We start from the raw sequence: 19,546 nt of genomic DNA, 5'->3' as shown, positions 1-19,546 counted from the left end.
TTTTCTTTCTCCCTATTTCCTTTTTTTCTGTCCTCTTTTTTTTTGGCCACACCATGTGGCATGCGGGATCTTAGTTCCCCAACCGGGAATAAGACCAGAGACCCCTGCAGTGGAAGCACAGAGTCCTAATCACCAGACAACCAGAGAATTCCCTTTCCTCTGTCTTTCAACATTTATTAAGAACTGACTGTGTGCCAGGCACTGGTCTGGGCACTGGAGGCCTATTGTTTCCATAAGACCCGGGCCGCATCCTGGAGGGCCTCGCAGACAAGCAAATCCACAGCTCTGGCCCTGGGCGAGCAGAGCTGAGATGGGGAGCCTGGTGGCCCTAAGCTAGCTTGGGGGCTGGGCTGTCAGGGAAGGGCACCCAGAGGAAGAGGCAGAGCTTGCTTTGAAAACACATAGCAGTATTAGGCCTCCAAAAGTAAGGGGGCCTTATCGTAGAGGGAACAGCATGTGCGAAGCCCCAGAGGCATGCAGCTGCCTGGCTTCTCCCCAATGGAAAGGAGGATAGTGGAGGGCTTGGAGCAGAGGACAGCCTCTGGCTACAGGTGGAGGGTGGCTCCTAGGGGAGAGCCTGGGGGAGGGAGGAAAAGAGGGGTTCAGGTGAGGGGGAGATGCCTCACCCAGGAGAGTGTGTTAGTGTCCTGGGGCTGCTGTAACAAAGTACCACAAACTGGGTGGCTTAAAACAACAGGAGTTTATTCTTTCACAGATCTGGAGGCTAGAAGTCTGAAATCAAGGTGTCGACAGTGCCACGTTCCCTCAAACTCTGGATAGACTCCTTCATTGCCTCTTAGCTTCCGGAGGTGGCCGTCACCCTTGGCGTTCCTTGGCTTGTTGCTATGTCATGCCAACCTCTGCCTGTCTTCACATGGTGTTGTCCCTGTGTGTCTGTGTCTTCACATGGCATTTCCATGTCTTATCAGGACACCAGCCATATTGGATTAGGGCCCACTCCAATGACCTTGTCTTCACTTGATTATATGTACAAAGACCCTATATCCAGATAATGTCAGTCATAGGGAACTGAGGGTTAGGACTTCAATGTATCTTTTTAGGGGATACAGTTCAACCCATAACGGAGAGGAACATGTGGTTTCACTGCATTTTTCCCAGGGGGCAGCCTTGATCCCTGCCCTGGCTCTCACGTGTCCGGTCTACAGATGCCTGGTCACCATGGGTGCCCCCAGCTCCCACTGGCCAGGAAGGTCAGAACTAGGCAAGACCGAACTTGGTACCATGGCGCCCTCTGCTGCTCAGGTATAACAAGAGCAGTCTGGTTCCTGAAGGCTACCCCTGAAGAGCCCCTTGGAGACCTCATACTTTTTCAGCCATGGGACAGCCCTCAGTCCTGAGGCTGAGGCAGCCAACTGGAATGGCACTGAAGGTCTGGAGGCCGCAAGCACCAGCCTCGGCATCTGACTGACCTAGGTTTGCATCCTGCCTCTATGGCTGCTGGCTGGGTGACCCTGGGCTGGTTGCTCTGCCTCTCTGTGTTTCAGTCACCTCCTCGGGGGAGCAAAGGGAATTGTGCATGTTCCCACATGGCACAGGGCTGTTGCTCAGTACCTGGCAACTACTCATTATCAAAGTATTAATTACGTTAATAAAGGAGTTAATAACTATAATGCTTTTAAAACAAACCAGGCAGATAGTAAATGCTAATGAAGTAATTTATGTTCTTAGCATCTACTAACTGCCAGATTTGTTCTCCTTGGACCTCAAAAGGACCTAAAAGGGCCAGTACTAATGATAATAAATAATGTAATCATATATAATATTATTATGGGCATTTCTAGGCCCTTAGGGGTCCAAGGAAATAGAATTATGGGGTTCCACAAACCCAGGAAGTTATCATGTTGCACTAAGTCATGTCTCTCTTTGATTAATAAAAGGAGGGAGAATTCTCTAATAAATGTGGGGTCAGTTACATCTTTTCCTGCAAATAGTCTTAGCTATTGTCAGTTTTATTTATTTATTTTTGCTTATTTTTCTCCCTATGAACTAAATAAAGACTCCAAGGTTGTGCTAATTTCTTGCCACAAGGAATATTATGAGGGTGTAGGCAGTGGTCCCAGGGGGTTGCTGGGGTCAACAACCCCATACTGACCAACCATCTTGGTTGCCCAGGACTGAGGCACTTCCTTCAATGTGGGAACTTTCAGTGCTAAAACCGGCACAGGTCTAGAAAAGTGAAACAGTTGGTCACCCTAACTCCTTCCTACCCTCCTTGGACCAGAAGCTCACTCCCAGGAGGAAGATTGACTCAAGCCCAGGGAGGTTGAGTGATCTGGCTGACTGATCTGGCTTTGAATTCTGACCCTGGCCCTAATTAGCTGTGTGACCTTGGGTAGGTCACTTAACCTCTCTGAGCTTTGATCTATAAAGCTAGGATGTTGTAGGTATTTGGATAAGATATGTAAGCACTTGGCTTGGAACCTGGCACAAACAGGTCTCCAGTAAAGAATCTCCTGGCTGTGGTTTCTGCCTTTCATATCTGGCTGCTGGCTGCTGGTTAGAGACCTGAGGAAGGGCCTCTGTCCCCCGGGGAGGCTGAGGGAAGCAGATGGTTAGAGCTGACACATTCCTGCCGTGGTTGATCATACCCGACATGCCTTGGTTGCTCTCTGGACATGAGCTCCAGGAGGGTCTAAGCCAACTTGCTGACTGCTGTCTGCTCAGGGCCAGCTCAAGGCTGGGGTGCACTATAGACATCTAATGAATATAAAATGTTTTTTGGATTAATTAAACTGAACTCCAGGGTGGAAGGGGAAAACCCAGGACTTAGGTAGGGTTAGAGCGCAAGCAGATGGTGAGGCAGCCTGGAGTGGTCAGTGGGGGAAAGGGGGCAGGCAGGGATGGGGTGAACAGACATTGGCTATGGAAAGGTTTGGGGTCCCAGGGAGATGGCTTAGTACTGGGTCTGATACATCTTGCAACGTGACCTCAAGCATTTCCCTCTTGCTCTCAGAATGTTAATTCCCACATGGGTAATATGGGATGGTAATTGTGCCTACCTCAAAGGATTATCGTGAGGATTAATGAGATTGCACGAGGAACCGTTAGCCTGGGCCCTGGGCCTGCTGTTCATGGCTCCACCAAGTTCTCCCCACCTCCCTGTCACACACACACACACACACACACACACACATACACACACACACAGTCTTCCAGGTCTTGGTAGCTCATGGGACCCCTTCAACCACACAGGGCTTCAGCATGTGACACATACACACCAAACCCTGCCATACCACTGGGCTCTGCCCCACAGACACACTCAGGTGCCCACCATGCTCCCTTGGGGTCCCCCAATCCCCACCAGTCACCCCACACACACCAGGGCCCCGCCAGTCAGCACCACTGAGGCTGATTAACAAAAACACATCAAATTCTTTTACTTCTGAAGTCTCCCCTTTAAGGGGAGCCAGAAAATAGAACATTCTTTTTTGGAGGGAAGGGGATTTAATTTAAAAAACCAAAAACCCAAAACCAAAAAACTATAATTAGTCAAATACTGATCTCAGGCCCTGTGTGCGGTGGGCCCAGTCCTTGACTGGTTGCACCCCTGCAGCAGCCCCGCCTCACCCCAGGGGCTGGGGTGGCACCAGGAGGGCCATGGGGGGAGGCCAGCGGGCCCCTGCCCAGCCCTCCTCCACAGGCGGGCGTCACCACTGCAGGAAGTCCCGGATGAGCTTCCAGAGCTTGGTGACCCACAGGTTGACGCCCAGGTCCATCAGGTACTGGATCTCGGGCGTGAGCATGCGCCGGCAGAGCTGCGCGTGCCGCCGCCCAATGCTCTTCTTGAGGTTATAGCCCAGGATGGATTTGGTGCCCAGCGGCTGCCAGGGCTGCATGGCCGAGTCCTGGATGGCGGTGGCGTCCACCGCGTGGCCGCCGTCGATGCAGATGCGGCGCATGCGCTCGTTGGCGCGCCGCAGGGCGGCCACCTCGCGGGCCATGCGCTCGCGCCCAAAGGCCTCCACCTTGCGCCAGAAGCTGGCGTTGAAATGGCGGTAGAGGCGGGCGTCCAGCACGTTCCAGGCCGTGGCGCGCCGGTACAGCTCGCCGGAGAGGCGCGGCACTGCCGAGGCGCGGCGGGCATTGAGCTTGAAGTAGAGCACGTCCTCCAGCTCCCAGCACAGCAGGTCCTTGAGCAGCACCAGCGACTCGTCGAAATACTCCTGCAGGAGCACGAGGTGGAAGCGGCGCTCCACCTCCAGGATGTGCTCCTGCACCTGCGGGCTGCGGGGGTCCAGGTCGCTGTCGTAGCCCAGGTCGAAGAAGAGCAGGTTGCGGAGGTAGTGGGCATTGTAGCCGTGGGGGTCGTAGTAGCGGTCTGGGTCCTGCAGGAACTCGGCCAGCTTGTCGCGGCCCGAGAGTTTCCACGTGAAGGGCACCACGGAGCCGAAGTAGTGGAAGGAGGACTCGAAGAGGCGGGCGGGGTCGCGGAGCACAGTGATGAAGGTGGCGTTGGGCGGCACCAGGCCCCGGACCTCGTCGTAGTGGAAGCGCATGTGGTTGCAGATGATGTTGAAGCAGGCCCCGGGCCGGTAGTCCTGCACCAGGCTGCGTGCGAAAAAGGCCGGGTAGTCGAAGTCGTTGCGGCCGTTGGGGAAGGCGAACTTGAGCCCGTGCTTCTGGCCGAAGCGGAACAGGATGTTGAGCAGCGTGCTGCTGGCTGTCTTGTGCGTCTTCATGAACACGATGTCGCGCCTCGGCTGGCAGCCTCCTGCCGAGCCGTTGGCCGGGGTCGGTGCCTCTGGCTCACTCAGGGCCGGGGAGCAGGGTGCTGCGCCCTCGGGGGTCCTGCCGGGGATGGAGTGGTGGCAGAGCCTCAGGACTTAGCACCCCGGGCCCCGCTACCCCAGGTCTAGAGAGCGGGCTGCTGGGGGTGGGGTGTGTGGCAGGGGAGCCCAGGGACCCAGATGGGCCTGCGTTCAGGCTGCAAGGCCTGGGTCAGTTGTTTGGCTTCTCTGGCCTTTCTTTCCTCATCTGTGAAATGGGGACAATAAGCCTGTTCGTGGTGTTGCTGTGAGGACAATAACACGTCTCATTCATGGCCACCGTGAAGTACATTTATCATGAATTAGCATTAGGTAGGACCACGTGAAACTTTGCAGGCCGAAATGGTCAGTTATTAGCAGTTTCCTCTAGTTCAACTTAATACCTCCAATTAAGGGCACAGGCTGTGCTGCAGCCTGGGCAGAACAGCCCCGTGGGGAGGTGGGGTGGACTCATGGTTAGGAGCCAGGCTTGGAGGCAGACAGACCCCAGTTTGAATCCAGGCCTGTGCCAGCTGTGTGCTCTTGGACAGGTCCTCCCCACCTCCTGGCCCCATTGGAGCCCACCGTGCAGATGGTGTTATTTGATTCTTATGCTCCATGTCAGGCTCTGTTACTATACCCACTTCACAGATGAGGACACTGAGGCCTAGGGTTCCACAGGGTGTCCTGCTCTCAGTGGGATTTCTGCCCGGCACAGCATGATGCAGGGCACAGTGTGGCCACCCAGGAGGTAACCGTGATCACGGGGGCAGGAGCCAACCCTCCCCCACCCCCAGCCCTCGGCTGCCCAGCAGGGCCACTCACGTGGAGGCCAGGCCAGTGTGCAGCGGGGGGACAGCATAGGAGTACAGCAGTAGCAGGAAGCTGGTGAAGAGTGCTCCCAGCACCAGCCCCTTGGCCATGGACTCCCAGCGCTTCTTCTGCGGCAGCGGCATCTCAGACACCTGTGGGGAGTACAGAGCAGGGAAAGCGTTAGGGGGCTGGCCCCAGGGAGCCCCCACCACCATCTCAGGCCTGGCTGGCTTGAGAGGCAGTCTTCAACATTGGGACCTGCCTTTGCCAGCTCTGTGGCCCCCCAGCAGGTCCAGACAGGGACAGAGAGACACTGGGCTGCAGATGGACCCGCTGGGCAAAGCCAATGCAAAGAGAGGCTAGGGAGTGTGGCAGGGAGAAGGTTCTGCTGCCTGGTTCGGTTTTAACTTTTAAGCTGAGTGCTGCGTACGTGGGTGTTCATTAGTTTATTTTTTACACCTTTTGGGGCTTCATAATGAAATCATGTCCTAGGTAAAAAGGAAAAGAAGACCCTTTCCCAGTGCTCTGTCCCCCCAGGCCTGGGGCCAGGTTTGTCTACAGGGAGGGGCCTGGGCCTGAATCCCTCACCTTTCAGAAGGCCCAGCCAGCCCACCTGTCTCCCGTGCCACCCTTCCCAGCTGCCCAGTGAGGGGCCAAGGCTCCTCATCTCTCCTTACTGGCCCCCGTGCCCATGGAGTCTGTAGGGGAGCCAGATGGAGAAACTGAGGCTCAGAGCGAGGAAGGAGAGGGCTCAGATCACACAGCCGGCCCGGCCTCTGCCCACACGCCATTTTTCTCCAACTGCCGGCAGGCAGGATTAACCGGATAAGTGTGAATTTCAGATAAACAACAAATAGGGACTTCCCTGGTGGCGCAGTGGTTAAGAATCCGCCTGCCAATGCAGGGGACACGGGTTCAAGCTCTGGTCCGGGAAGATCCCACATGCCGCGGAGCAACTAAGCCCGTGTTCCACAACTACTGAGCCTGCGCTCTAGAGCCCATGTGCCACAACTACTGAAGCCCGCGTGCCTGGAGCCCATGCTCCGCAACAAAAGAAGCCACCGCAATGAGAAGCCTGCGCACCGCAATGAAGAGTAGCCCCTGCTCATGCAACTAGAGAAAGCCTGCGTGCAGCAACAAAGACCCAACGCAGACAAAGATAAATAAATAAATAAAATTTAAAATAAAACCCACAACAAATAAAACTGTTTTTAGTATACATGTGTCCCAAATATTGCCAGGGATATAGTTATACTAAAGATTATTCAATATGTCTCTGAATATCAAACTTAACTAGGTGTCCTGGTTTTTTTGTTTGTTTTCAGTTTGGGGGGTAGTAGGTTTTAGGTCTAACTGTGGCGACCCTGTCGGCAGGGGGCTGAGGCCTGAGCTGTAATGGGGGCAGTTCAGGCTAAGCCATGGGGGGTCCAGGAGAGAGCTGGGACTTGGGGGCCTTCCCACTGCCCCTTAGCTGCAAAGCCAAGGTCCAAAACTTTCCACTGCTGCTGTGGTGCATGCTACGCTAGGCCCTGGGCCCCAGAGGCCAAGAGAGATCACGCGTGCTGCCCCGTGATCACACGCATGGCACGTCACCACTGACCCTGCGGCCAGAGGTCAGCCAGTCAGCCTGGAGGAGGACCCCATGTAATTCCCCCTGGAAAAGTGACCGGAGGCACGCACAAACCTTTCCCAGAGAATGGGTACTCCAGGTCTGCCTGACCAGTCCCTGAGTTTTCCGCTTCTCATCTACAAAGTTGTCCTCACAGGAAAGGACATGAAGAAGAAATTTGCAGAGGAAGGAACTATATAAGAGGGAATTTGGCTTCCCTGGTGACAATGACATATCTCTGTTCACTCTTAGGTGGGCAAGGTGGACAGGGTCAAGGGTGGACGAGAGTGTGAGAGCGTTTCCGGTACGCCTATCAAAGGAGGAAGGTACAAGCTCTTCCAATTCCAACTATTCTGCAAAAACACTTGGGCAAAGTCACCCATGCAAGGGTGTTCATGGCGGTTTGGTCAGAAAAAAGTTAGAAATAACCTCAGTGTCCATCAGCAGGGCACCTGTTCCACAAACCAAGGCCCCTTCCTAGATGGAGGCATCTGTACCTGCTGAACAAAAAAAAAAAAGGAAAAGAAAAAGAAGCAAGGTGGAGCTGAGTGGACTGGCTCGAAAACACACCATGATCTACTAATGTGGAAAAAGAAAGTTCTGGAACACTATGCCCCCAAATCCATATAGGCAATAGGTAAATATACATAGGCCCAGAAAGAAACCACTGGAGGGGCATATTCTAAGTTTTAACAGTGGTATTCTCTGCGTAGCTGGGGGAGGGGTATAAAAGGTAATCGCTTTCTATATTATGCATTTCTGTAAGGGTTGCATTTTTTTTAAGGAGCACGTATTACTTTTAATCAGAAAAAGGCAATAACATGTATTTACTATATTTAAATAATAGATAAAGCTTGCGAGGTTGGGAAAGTCAGCTAGCGAAGGTCTGGTCACGAAGAAGCCTCAGGAGAGGGGAGGGGCCAACCTGGAAGCCCCGGGCCTGTGTTTCAATCACAGGAACCCCTTGGAGCCTCCGTTTCTCATCTGTTAAGTGGGGAAGCTGGTAGTGCTGGCTTTTCCTGAGATGGGGCTGGCAAAACGACTAGCGCATAGTTATCGCTCAAAGAGCGTGGGGACCTGCTCCGGGTTCCTGTCTTTGTCGCCCTCAGGGTGGGCTCCCCCTGAACAAGGAGTGGCTGCCCCCCACCCCGACCAAGCACAAACCTGCCCCCTGCCTCAAGTGACCCCACCAGCCTCCTGTTCCTCAGGGGTCCCAGCAAATATCAGGACAGAGCCCTGGGCCAGGCCAGAGCCTCAGATGTGAGCCCCAACCCTGAGTGGGGCCCTGGGCCTTGGTTTCTCTGACTTTAAAACGGAGAGGGGTTCGGATTGCTGCCCTCTAAAAAACCCCGGGGCCCACTCCTGCCCCAGGAGCCCCACTCACCACGGCACTTTCCAGAACTCTGGGAGGCGGCTGGCAAGGCTCTGTGTGCAGGTCAGGCAGCAGGGGGCAGACCAGCCTCCCAGGACCACCAATCAGGCTCTGCCTGGCCCCGCCCAGGACCGCCCCCTTGACCCCCATCACTGCTTCCCTCATTCGTTTGTTCATTCCCCCACTTTGGCTTCCTCAAAACCAGCCGGGCCCTGCCCTGCTAGGTGCCGGGCCCTGGGCCCTTTCCACCCTCTGGTTTCACTTTTGAGCCCTGTTACGAGCCAGGCCCTGGGATGGGGTCTCCTCAGAGCATCTCACTGACTCCACCCAGCTATCCTGGGAGGCAGACCCCACTGTCACACCCATTTTGCAAATGGAGAAACCGAGGCTCTGGGAGGTGACGTGACTTGCCCAGGGTCGCAAGGCAGCGGGCAGGCCTGGGATTCGAGTTCAGGTCTGTTGGCCTGCAATGTGCATCTTCCCGTTTGTCCATGGCGGCCTCTGCCTGGCATGTCCCAGGCCCAGCCCAAGCCCGTGGGAAGGAGGGTGTGCACAGCTGGATGTTCCATCACAGAAGGCTGAGGCTTGCAGGCAGCTGACGGTCCCAGGTCTAAGTCCATGGGGTACCAAGGACAATCTCAGCCTGGCCCGAGCCTCACGGCCTGTAGCCTGGAAGACAGTGCAGCAGGGAGGCTGAGGCTCAGAAACGGCAGAGCCACCATCAAGGTCACACAGTGCAGCAGTAGCAAAGACAGGGCCAGAACCTGAGTCTCCTTCCTCGGCTATGGTGGTGACAGTCTCCGGCACTCAGGGCAGACCATACCCCCTCCCTAGCCCACCCTATCTAATCCTCTCCTTCTGGGTTACCCTAGCCACATCACCCTCCATCTGTGCCAATGGCTGGCCCCAGGCCAGGCCCAGCAATCCTCCTGTTTGGCTGGACCAGCACACTCCAGGGAACAAAGGAGAAACAGGACTCATCCCCCACAGCATGCACACGGGGAAACCGAGCCCGGGATGGTGAACCTTCTGGCCTAGAGCATCACCACCAGGCAGGTCTCAGTCCCAGTCCTGCTCCCCCCAGGGGCCCGTGCGCGGGGCAGAGGAAGACACACTCACCCCCGGCCGTGTCTGGATGCCCCTTTCCTCTCCCTGACTGAGCCACATCTGACTCCCAGACTGCCTCTGCGGTCACTGGGAAACAGGAACGCTCCAGTGACACCCAGGAGTGTGCTGGCTGGCTCCCTCATGCTCTAGTGGGTGTGAATATTCATGAGTTCCCTCCCCGGGGAGAGCAGGTGGCATGTCCCTGTACCCTGCAGGTGCTGCCCTGGCCCTCTGCCCCCGGGTGGTCCCCAACCCTCTCTGGACCTCAGCAGCCAGGCAGCTCCTTCATCCAAGGGCTCAGCAAGGTCCCTGGCGTCCTTGGGCCAAGGACAAGCAGCCGCAGAGCCCTGCAGAGAGCCTGGGACTGGCTTGAAGGCCACGGGAGGGACAGGGAGGCAGGTGAGTTTGGGGAAGCTAACTTCTCCTCCAATCACATCTCATTTAAGTCTCACAGCTACCCTATGAGTCAAGTACCACTGTTAGCCACTCCCCAGGTAAAGATACCAAGGCTCAGAGAGGTGAACTCACCTGTCCAAGGTCACACAGTTAGCAAAGAGCAGACAGAACCAGAGTCAAAACAGGGACTTAACAAACTCTAGGGCTTAAAGATGCCAAGACACAACCTGAGACCAAGGTTTGTCTAAAATCTGTGAGAGCCCAGAGAGCAAGCAACTCAACCTGGAAGGCCCCCTGGAGGAAGAGTACCTGACCAGGGCTGGGAGGATAAGTCTGATGAGATTCCACCTCTCTGACCTCCAAATCCTTCATCAAAGAAGTACAGTACGGAATCCTGCCTGTCCTGCCTCCACCCTGTGTGAGGGATGGTGGCACAGGACACCCTGGACCAGCCTTGAGGGATTTGGGCCGATCGGAGATGCTGATCCTTCCCAAGGTCTCCGTAGGAAGAAGCAGGTCTGGGGGCCAGAGGCCCTCGGGCTCAGCCCAGGCACTGGAATCTCTCACATCCTGTTCTTAGCTGGGTTCAGGTCTGTTCTCGCTCAGCCTTGCCCATGGACAGAGGGTGCCCAGAAAAGCCCCCCGCATCCTTCCGTCAGCAATGATGCCCAGAGCCCCCAGCATGGCCCATGTGTGGGGCTCTAGGGACCCAGGTATCACCATCAGTTATTAATAATCACTACTGTGACGGTCATTTATCCCACATCGAGCACTTTCATAGGACGAGCAGCTGCCAGTCCCTCCCAAGGAGCAGCAGGCGTCTGACAGTGTGCTCTGAATGCTCCTTCCCCCAAAGCCCCACCCCGCCGGGGAGCAGCCCGGCAAGCACCCACGAAACAGGGGAGGCCTAGAGTCCTGATCTCCCTGAGCGCTGAACCAGGTCCAGGGCACGGGATAGAGATGTTTTATCTTTTCTGGGCTGAGCTAGCTTGAAGACGGATGCATGGGAGAAAGTTGGGGCAGAGCTGGCATCAAATAGCAGACATGCTGGTTTATGAGCGTGGACCCTGGACCACAGTCCAGTCCTGTGCTCAGGGCTTCCCATGCATCATGCACCCTCATAATCTTTGCAGGGAGTCCTTTAGATCCCCCACTTTATTGTAGATGAGGAAGCTGAGGCACAAGGAGGGGAAGTGACAAGCCCAATGTCACACAGGGGTAAGAACCTCGTCCATGTAGGAGTGGAGTGAAAGCTTTTGAGCAAGAGGTGAGATCGTGGGAGGAGTGGGAAGCTAGTAAAGAAGAGCCACGTAAATATTTTATTGACACACATATATATCTGTAACAGTAATATATAGTTTTGAAAAAATTAAACATTGAAAGTTTCATATTTCTAAATATTGTTTTTGTCATAGTGGATCAAGGCCAGCAATAAGGAAGAATCTGTTTGTTGCTTCTGCTCTTAATATTTCTATTTGGAATTTGATCACTTCCTTTTCTCTTTGATAACAACCCTACTCTAGTAGCCAATGTATACATTGCATTGTATACATTTTATTCAATTAATTTGATTCAACTGATTTTCATACAGTTCTTTATTAGCTGGCCTTTGGGGTTAGACTTCCACAAGCACTAATGGTACAAAAACTTCATTTTAGAATGGCAAATGATCATCTAATAAGAGTTTTGCTAGGAAAATTATTTGAGGAATGCTAGAAGATGCCTAAGGAACATTCTGATCCAGTGACGCTCAAAGTAAGAAGCGGAATATAAGATAAACTGGCAAAGATAGAGGGAAATTTCAGTGTAGCATAACATAGGCTTTTACTTTTTTATTATATATTCATTTACCTCCAGAAAAACGAAGATGAAATTCTAAAGATGCAAATGCATACTAATGCTCTAATGCTATTGTCAACAGCAATTAATTTTGTATGCAATTTTTGTTCCAGAAATTTACATTTCCTCTCCCATAAAATTAGTCTAGAGGCTGGACAAGTTACTAGTAACTAGTTTTTCAATTATGATAAGTGACCCATAGCCTAAAACTGGCTATAATACACACATAACACTCTGAACAGCTTCCTATACACAACCAGTTGTAAGGCTTTGTACAGATATGCCTAACCATCTTACAGACATTCAGTTTTAAAATGTAAATGGTACAGGATATTGATAAACCAGTTAGTGCTGATGCAGAGCAAATTCCTCTTTTATCTCAATTACAACATGATAATAGTTCAAGATAGTTTAAATCTGAGACAAGGGCAACTCAGTAAAACAACAGCATCTTGACACGGTAAAGAGGAAAATGTGACTCAATTACTGTTTTAAAAAATATCTCAAGAACTTTGGCTCTTTTCATTGCTTTTATCAAAAGCTATGATATAAAACACTACTCTGATTTTTTACATATTTAGTAAGCAGTTTGGGGAAGTATGAAGAAAACGCCTCAATAAAAGCATTTTCTAAAGTAAGAAGTGTTTGGGATTAGAAGATGCAAACTATTATATACAGAATGGATAAACAACAAGGTCCTACTGTATAGCACAGGGAACTATATTCAATATCCTGTAATAAACCATAATGGAAAAAGAATATGAAAGGAATATATATATTATATACATATATATGTATAACTGAATCACTTTGCTGTACACCAGAAACTCACACGACATTGTAAATCAACTATACTTCAATAAAATAAGTTTAAAAAAAGAAAAGAAGAGCCACATGAAGCCAAGCTTTCCAGAGTGGGAGCGTTGATTGCAGAGCCTGCACCTCCAGCCCTGCCAGAGGGGTCTCTTCCCCCAGTGTCAGTGACGTCGGCTCCGGCTGGTTCTGCCCCCACCGGAAAAAAATTGTTGTAATTATAAAAGCAGCACATGCTCAATGAAAAAAAGTTCAGACAATTACAGAAAAATATAAAGAGGACAGTGAAAAGAGCTCCATCCCCAGAGGGCAGCACCCTTAAAGCTTCGGCACAAGCCTCCTCACATTTTTTCTGTCTATCCATAGAGGCAATAGGAGGGGTCTCTGTTGGGGAGCACATTTTGTTTTTTTCACATATCAATAGACTGTGGACATCATTTTGTGATCACAATGAGTTTTAAATTGATCTGTTCTGCGGGTATTTACTGAGCACCTGCACTGTGCCCAGCACTGGGGTGCAAGATGCCCGGTGCACGGAGCTCGGGCTCTCAGTGCTGGACGTGAGAGAGGAGCAAGCTGACAGCTGCAGATGCTGTGACAGAGGACACACTGGCAGGGCTTCCTGGAGCACGGAGAAAACACCTGATCCAGCCTGGAGGCGGGAGGAGCGTGGCCAGGGAGACTTGCTGGGGTAGGGGGCCCCAGCGGCAGAAGCTACAGTGTGTTTTCCAATTTCCAAAGGCAGTTAGTTCCCTTTCTCCCTGGGTACATGGCTAAACTACATTTCCCATTCTCCCTTGCAGTTCAGTGTCCTCATGTGGCTGAATTCTGGCCAGTGGAATATGAGCAGAATGAGAGCTGATGAGGTTAAGTGGTCAGATCTTCTCTGCGGTCTCCTTCCCCACTTGCTGGATGAATGCGTGGGGTCTCTAAGGATCTGGAGGTGGGCGGGGCCATGAGATGGGAGGAACCTGGGTCTCTGCATCCCTGCTCACCAAACACCTGATTGGATTCAGGAAAATGACAACTAAACTGCCATTGTGTTAAGCCTTTTAAAACTTGGGGCTTATCTGTTACAACAGCTAGCATTAACTAACGCACCTGTTACCCTAGAATAAGCAGGCAAAGAGAAAAGCATGTGCAAAGGCCCAGGGCAATTGAAAAACTAACAAATATTCAACCTGGCTGGGAGTGTCCAGTACGTGTGCGTGTCAGAGGTTGGGTGGGCAAAGGAGATTAGCAGTACAGCCAGAAAGGGGGCAGGGGCAGGCAGGACATTCAGGGCCTCAGGAAACATGCTAAGGAATCTGGCTTGGATCCTGTCAGCAGTGGGGAGCCCTGGGAGGGTCTTCAGAAGTAGAGTGAGTAGATGGGCTTCCCATCAGGCTGCCGGATAGAGAATGAACTGTAGGGGTGGGAAGGAGCGGGAGAAGCAGGCACACCTAGATGGTGGCTGTTACAGCTGTCCAGGTGTGAAGGGACCTGGACCAAGGAGAAGTCCGGGAACGGACGGGAACCATCTGTAGGTCATGGCATGGACAGCATTTGGTGGGTGACAGGGTGTGGAGAAGGGGAGGAAAGAATCCCTGCTGGGGTGACTGGCTGGCTGGGAGTGGAGCTAGTTCCTGAGTTAGGGGAGGCTTTGAGAGGGGCAAGTTTAGTATTGGGGTTAGAGGGACAGCATCGGTTTCAGTTTAGGACACATTGAATCTGGGGGATGTGTGGGATGCCCGTAGAATGTGCAAAGAGCAGGAGGAGCCCCTGCTTAGAGCACAAGAGATCTCGGGGGAGAGAGGTTGGGGGCCATGGGCACAGAGGTGGGAATTGAGGCCAGAGGAGGAGACGGAGTCACCAAGGAAAGGGTGAGGAAGGAGAAGACCCCTGCACTTACGGGAACAGGGAGGGAAAGAGCCCCCCAAGGAGATAAAGGGCCTCCAAAGACATCGGCTGCAGAACATTCTGTGGAACCACTGCTCCCGTGAACCATTCCCTGACTGATGGGCATCCATGCTGTCTGTTCAGTGCGCACACATAGGAACAGGGCTCTGGCAGAGAAGGTGGTGGAGTGAGGGTGTCCTAGGGCTGTTTCCTGTGGCTGGAAGGGAATCTTACAGGGACAATGGAGGAGACTTTAAGAATAGAGCAGAAAGACTCTCCCTACAGTGCTTAGAAAGCATATTTGACAGCAACTGCTATAGCTCTAAAAGTGCCCGTCCTCAGACCCAGCACTTCTACCTGTGGGAATTTGTTCAAAGAAGAAAATCTAACAAGAGAGCTGAGACGGAGCACAGAGATGTTCACTGTAGTATTATTTAGCGAAGGGGAAAAATAGAAACAACCTAAGTGTCCAACAAGAGGGGATGGTTAAAAATATGTGACATTCATCCAAATGGTCTAATATGTCCTCATTAAAATGATGCCCATAATATATAATGAAGTAAAAAAACACATATATATGCACATATGTGTACACACATACACACACATAAATATATACTTACACACATATAATTTTGTTTTACAAAGAGTCTGTATTACTTTGGAAAAAATTAAAATTAAAAATAGCAACATTTCTATTTTGAAAAATTGCAGTCTGGCTGGAGGAGGAGGGAACCGTGGCTAGTCTGAACCATGCCCCACCTTGTTGTGTGACCACGGCGGGCATGCTGCCGTCTCTGAACCTCAGTGTCCTAAAATGGGGAAGAGTCAGCAAGGGTCTGGGACAAAGAAGAAGCTGGAAAGTGTGAGCTGCACAGTTGAAGGTGCAGATGGAGAGGTTGGCCCTCCATCCAGGAGTGCTGGGGGACTGACTTGCAAGAATCTGGAAGCTTCCTCCCTCTGAGACCCTCTGGAGGGGGTGCCGGAGTAGAGATGGGTAGGATCTCCCGAGGGGCACTTGTCAAGGAGCCCTGACATCTTGCTCCTACTGCCCCCTTGGCTGGGGGAATGGCTGCAGCTGGGTACCGGGCCTGGCAGCTGATTAAGAAAATTTTTTGATTTTGCGGGGTCAATCACCCATTTCCACGGTTCCAAATGGCAACCACACAGACATGCTTAGTGTCACCTGCTAGCTCATGTGACGGCGGGGAGACCGAGGCTCAGAACTACGAGCAAGCCCACAGGTCTTGCCTCGCTGCTTTGTCCAGGCAAAATCACCACCCCTCCTGATGGCAGATTTGAGTCGCCCCAAAGTAGCTCTAACTGAAGAGTGGCAAAACACACGTTAAGCAAGTAGTCAGTCCCTTCTTTATTAGCTTCAAAATCACCGAGAACCCCTCAGGTGAGTATGTGAGAGTTGGTAGTATCATTCTCCATAACTTCTAGCATGACTGAAATGTTTTTTAAAGGGATGTTATGCACTTGTTTGCATAAAAATATGTAAAATATAAAGGTTTTTAAAAAGGTGCTGAGCACTTGCTATGCACAATGCCCTGGATCTGCCCGCCCACCTCGCTAATCCTGGAGAGGTTTGCCTATAAATCCCAGCTCCCCAGCTGGGCGACCTTGGGCAGGTGACCTCCCCTCTCTGAGCCTTGGTTTCCTAACAAATGGGGATACTTCAACCTTCTCATGGGTTTGCTGTGAGGATCAAACGGGATGAGGCATAAGGAGCCCTTTGCACACATCTCGGGTTATTATCATGACCCTTCTAGATCCACCTGGCAGGAGAGGCAGGACCCGCCAGTACCATCTCCTGGAGGGCCACCCTCCCCATCCAAGCACCCATACTTCCCATGCTCCAGACCCAAGGTCCCTGACTCCCAGATTTCACATCTGAGAAAATCAAGGCACAGAGAGGGAAGGACTTGCCTAGGGTCCCATGGCAAGTCTGGGCACCACAGGGATCAGATCTGGGGGTGCCCAAGCCACACCCCATCTCTGCCCTGGGGCTGGCAGGTAGGAAAGCATGTTTCCTCTGGAACCCCACTTCCTCTGAACCATCACTCCTCACCTGGCTGTTCCCTGACCCCAGCCCGCTGACCCCCATGGGCGCTCTGCTCCATCCTGCCCTCCCTGTCTGGAGTAAGACAGGGCTCCTAAACAGGGATGGTCCATATTCCTTGCTCAGTCTGAGGGAAGCAAGAAGCCCTTCACAAGCCTGTTGCCATGCCTGGAATTCCAACATCTGTGTATCGTTCTCCCAGGTTAATCATTGCCTCTTTCACCAGGGTGACACAATTAGTCCCTTAAAGCCTAGAGGGAAGGACACACTCCTCCCTTGCTGGACTGGACCCATGCCCTCAAATATCAGACCCATGCGCATCAGACAAGGGGATGCACAGGAGCAGGCGTGCTTCTTTGTCCACAGGGATTCCTTCAGGCAGGGCTCTGCCCAAGTGAGAAGCAGGGAGGAAGCAGTCCGAGGTGGCAGCTGGGAACAGGGCTCCGTTGTCTCTGCTCCCAGGGTAGCAGCCTGCCCACCCCCCGAGTGTCAGGCAGAGCTGGGAGCTAGGGAGGCAAGGGGGGAGGGGTCCTGAGCTGGGGGCTGGGGGCAGCCATGGAAGATCTAAGAGGCTAGGACCCCAGAAGGGCAAACAGATCTTGAGCAAGGCTGGGCCCTGAAATGGGGACTCGGGCAAGTTACTGAATTTGGAGTCAGTTTAGCCACATTTGAACTATGTGACCTTGGGCAAGTCACCGAATCCCCCTGAACCTCAGTTTCCCCCCTTGGATAATAGGGTTAGTAACAATGCCTCCTCTGAGGGGCAAGGGACAATGCAGCAGCATATGGGCTGCTCCAGCTCAGGCCTGCCCATGGCCTTACCCTCTCTGGGCCTTAGATCACCCTCTTTGTAAAGGCAGAGGTTGGATTCTCCCAACTGCACTGTCCTCCTGAGGATTTCCATGGCACCTGTCACCGGGGCAACCCAGGTGATCAGGTGTCAGGCCTGCCGCCCTCTCTCCCTCCCTCCCACTGGTGTGGGTTACTGCAGCCAGATGTGTGCCCATCACCTCTCCTGCTCTAGGCAGGTGGGAGGGGGTCCCCGCTGGGAAGGAACCACAGCCTTGCTCTGTAATGTTACTAAAGCACCTTGGCTTGGCACCAACGGGCACAGGCCAAGCTGGACCCCCTTTCTGAGCACTGGTCCAGGGAACAAGGGAACTGTTGGGTTACCTACGGGGCCATTCCTGGATACCAGAGTTCATCCCACTCCCACAAGCCTTTCCTTGGTGGCCTTGCACCCTAAGTGGTAGAGGACAGGGCCTTCCCCAGGCAGAGGGGATCCATCTTTTACCCTGATGCCCAGCCCCTTCTCTGACGGCCCCTCTTCTGGGGAGGGCTGGTGGGAAGAGGGAAGATCCCCGCCCCTCCTCCCCCAGGGCTCTGGCACCATGTCCAAGATTAATGATTAATGAACTCCCAGTTCCAGCCCAGCTTCAGCCCCACCCGCCCCAAGTCCAGGGACTGGGTAAACCCTGGAAATGGGACCCTGGGGAAGAAACCAAGGCCCGGGCGAGCACCAACCTGCGCCCCCGCCCCCCAACCCCAGGCCCCAGCCTTCCCACCCTCTGTCAGCCAGGACAGGTGCGTGGACCCTGAAGCGGTAGTGCAGCACTCCCTCACCACTCAGGTCTAGAGTCTGGCGCGCGCAGCCCCAGTTCCGGGCGTGGGCAGCGCGGGCCTGGACCCCAGGGGGTAGACTGAGGCAGGGCGCAATCTGGTGATGGGTGCTGGGCCCCCAGGACGTACCTTGTCCCCGTCCTTCTCGGCCTTGGCGTGCAGGCTCGGCCCCGGGCCGCGCCGCCCGGGCGCTTACTAAGGCGGCGGGGCGTACCCGCCGGGTCCCCCAGCTCGGCCGGGCCTGGACCATGCTCCCGCCCCCGCCGCCGCCGCACCCTCTCCGGCCAGGTGCTGCCGCCAGCCTGGCCCGGCCCCCAACCCGCCCCCCCCTCCGGCGCCGCGGCCAATGGGCGCCCCGGGCCGGGGCCCCCTCCCCTCCCCTCCGCGCCCGCCCGGGTCGCACAGAAGCCGCATTCAGCGCGTCGGGGCGCAACATCGCGCCCCCGCCGCTGGCCCAACAAGGCGCGTTTGTCTCGGATGTGCCAACGGGGCCATTGTCCTGCCGCCGGACCCTGAGGCTCGGCCGAGCTCCCAGCTCTGTAGAGGATTCGAGGGTGCCTGGGAAACGGGGTGGCGTGGTGATGGTGAGGGCAGCCCAGCTCTGGGAAAAAGGAGGAGGCTACACTAGCTGCTTAACTTTATTCAGTGGAAGATATGGCCTCTGGCTCTAGAGTCAGTGCAAACTGGGGACACATTTTTGGCATCTGAAATGTGGATGAGAGGATTAGGGGCGGTCATACCACTGGGAGGTCTCAGCTGACGCCCCCCTCTCCAAGGTGCCCATCACTGAGGACAGTGCCATCAGGATGCAGGTGCCGCATTCAGGATCTGACTCTTTCCAGTCCCAGGCTTCCCTCCTTCACCCCAGAGGAGCAGGCCCAAGGATGGGGATTAGTGCCTGCCTGGAGTTGAGAATGCTCAGCTCCAGCTGTGGGCAGTGCAAAACCAGCTGGCCACCCAGTGGGGCATAAGCCACGTCAGAGCCCCACTGCCCCCGCCATTACTGGGCGACTCCGGAATGGGGAAAATTCCACATCAGCATGACTGCCAGGGATTTTTCCGTATCTTTTTTTTTTCCTATTTATTTATTTTTGGCTGTGTTGGGTTTTCATTGCTGCGCGCAGCCTTCCTCTAGTTGCGGTGAGCAGGGGCTACTCTTCATTGCAGTGGGCGGACTTCTCATTGCGGTGGCTTCTAACGGAGCACAGGCTCTAGGCACGCGGGCTCCAGTAGTTGTGGCATGAGGGCTCAGTAGTTGTGGCTCGTGG

General features: G+C 53.6%; 1 protein-coding gene across 3 annotated transcripts; it reads right to left on the bottom strand.

Moving 5' to 3' along the window:
- Positions 1-3,370: 3,370 nt before the first annotated feature.
- GAL3ST1 (galactose-3-O-sulfotransferase 1) lies at positions 3,371-18,557 on the bottom strand. Of its 3 annotated transcripts, none has more exons than XM_059894865.1 (3): positions 18,408-18,557; positions 5,592-5,731; positions 3,371-4,809 (listed from the first exon to the last, which is right to left on the bottom strand). In XM_059894865.1, exons 2-3 carry the CDS (start codon positions 5,720-5,722, stop codon positions 3,669-3,671), a joined length of 1,272 nt encoding a protein of 423 aa, XP_059750848.1. In that variant the 5' UTR covers positions 5,723-5,731; positions 18,408-18,557; the 3' UTR covers positions 3,371-3,668. The 3 variants fall into 3 exon arrangements, with proteins under 3 accessions (XP_059750848.1, XP_059750847.1, XP_059750846.1); XM_059894864.1 differs by lacking the exon at positions 18,408-18,557 and adding an exon at positions 9,680-9,745; XM_059894863.1 differs by lacking the exon at positions 18,408-18,557 and adding an exon at positions 8,573-8,684.
- Positions 18,558-19,546: the final 989 nt, after the last annotated feature.

The sequence above is a fragment of the Balaenoptera ricei genome, chromosome 14 (genome assembly GCF_028023285.1).
Source record: "Balaenoptera ricei isolate mBalRic1 chromosome 14, mBalRic1.hap2, whole genome shotgun sequence".
In the NCBI taxonomy this organism is placed as follows: domain Eukaryota; kingdom Metazoa; phylum Chordata; class Mammalia; order Artiodactyla; family Balaenopteridae; genus Balaenoptera; species Balaenoptera ricei.
This window is presented reverse-complemented; position numbering and strand designations above follow the sequence as displayed.

Coding starts and splice junctions, on each gene's coding strand:
- GAL3ST1 (XM_059894864.1), bottom strand. CDS start 9,727: ATGTGGCTCAGTCAGGGAGAGGAAAGGGGCATCCAGACACGGCCGGGG. Junction 5,732..9,679: donor GCATCCAGACACGGCCGGGG/GTGAGTGTGTCT, acceptor TACTCCCCACAG/GTGTCTGAGATGCCGCTGCC. Junction 4,810..5,591: donor CACACTGGCCTGGCCTCCAC/GTGAGTGGCCCT, acceptor CATCCCCGGCAG/GACCCCCGAGGGCGCAGCAC.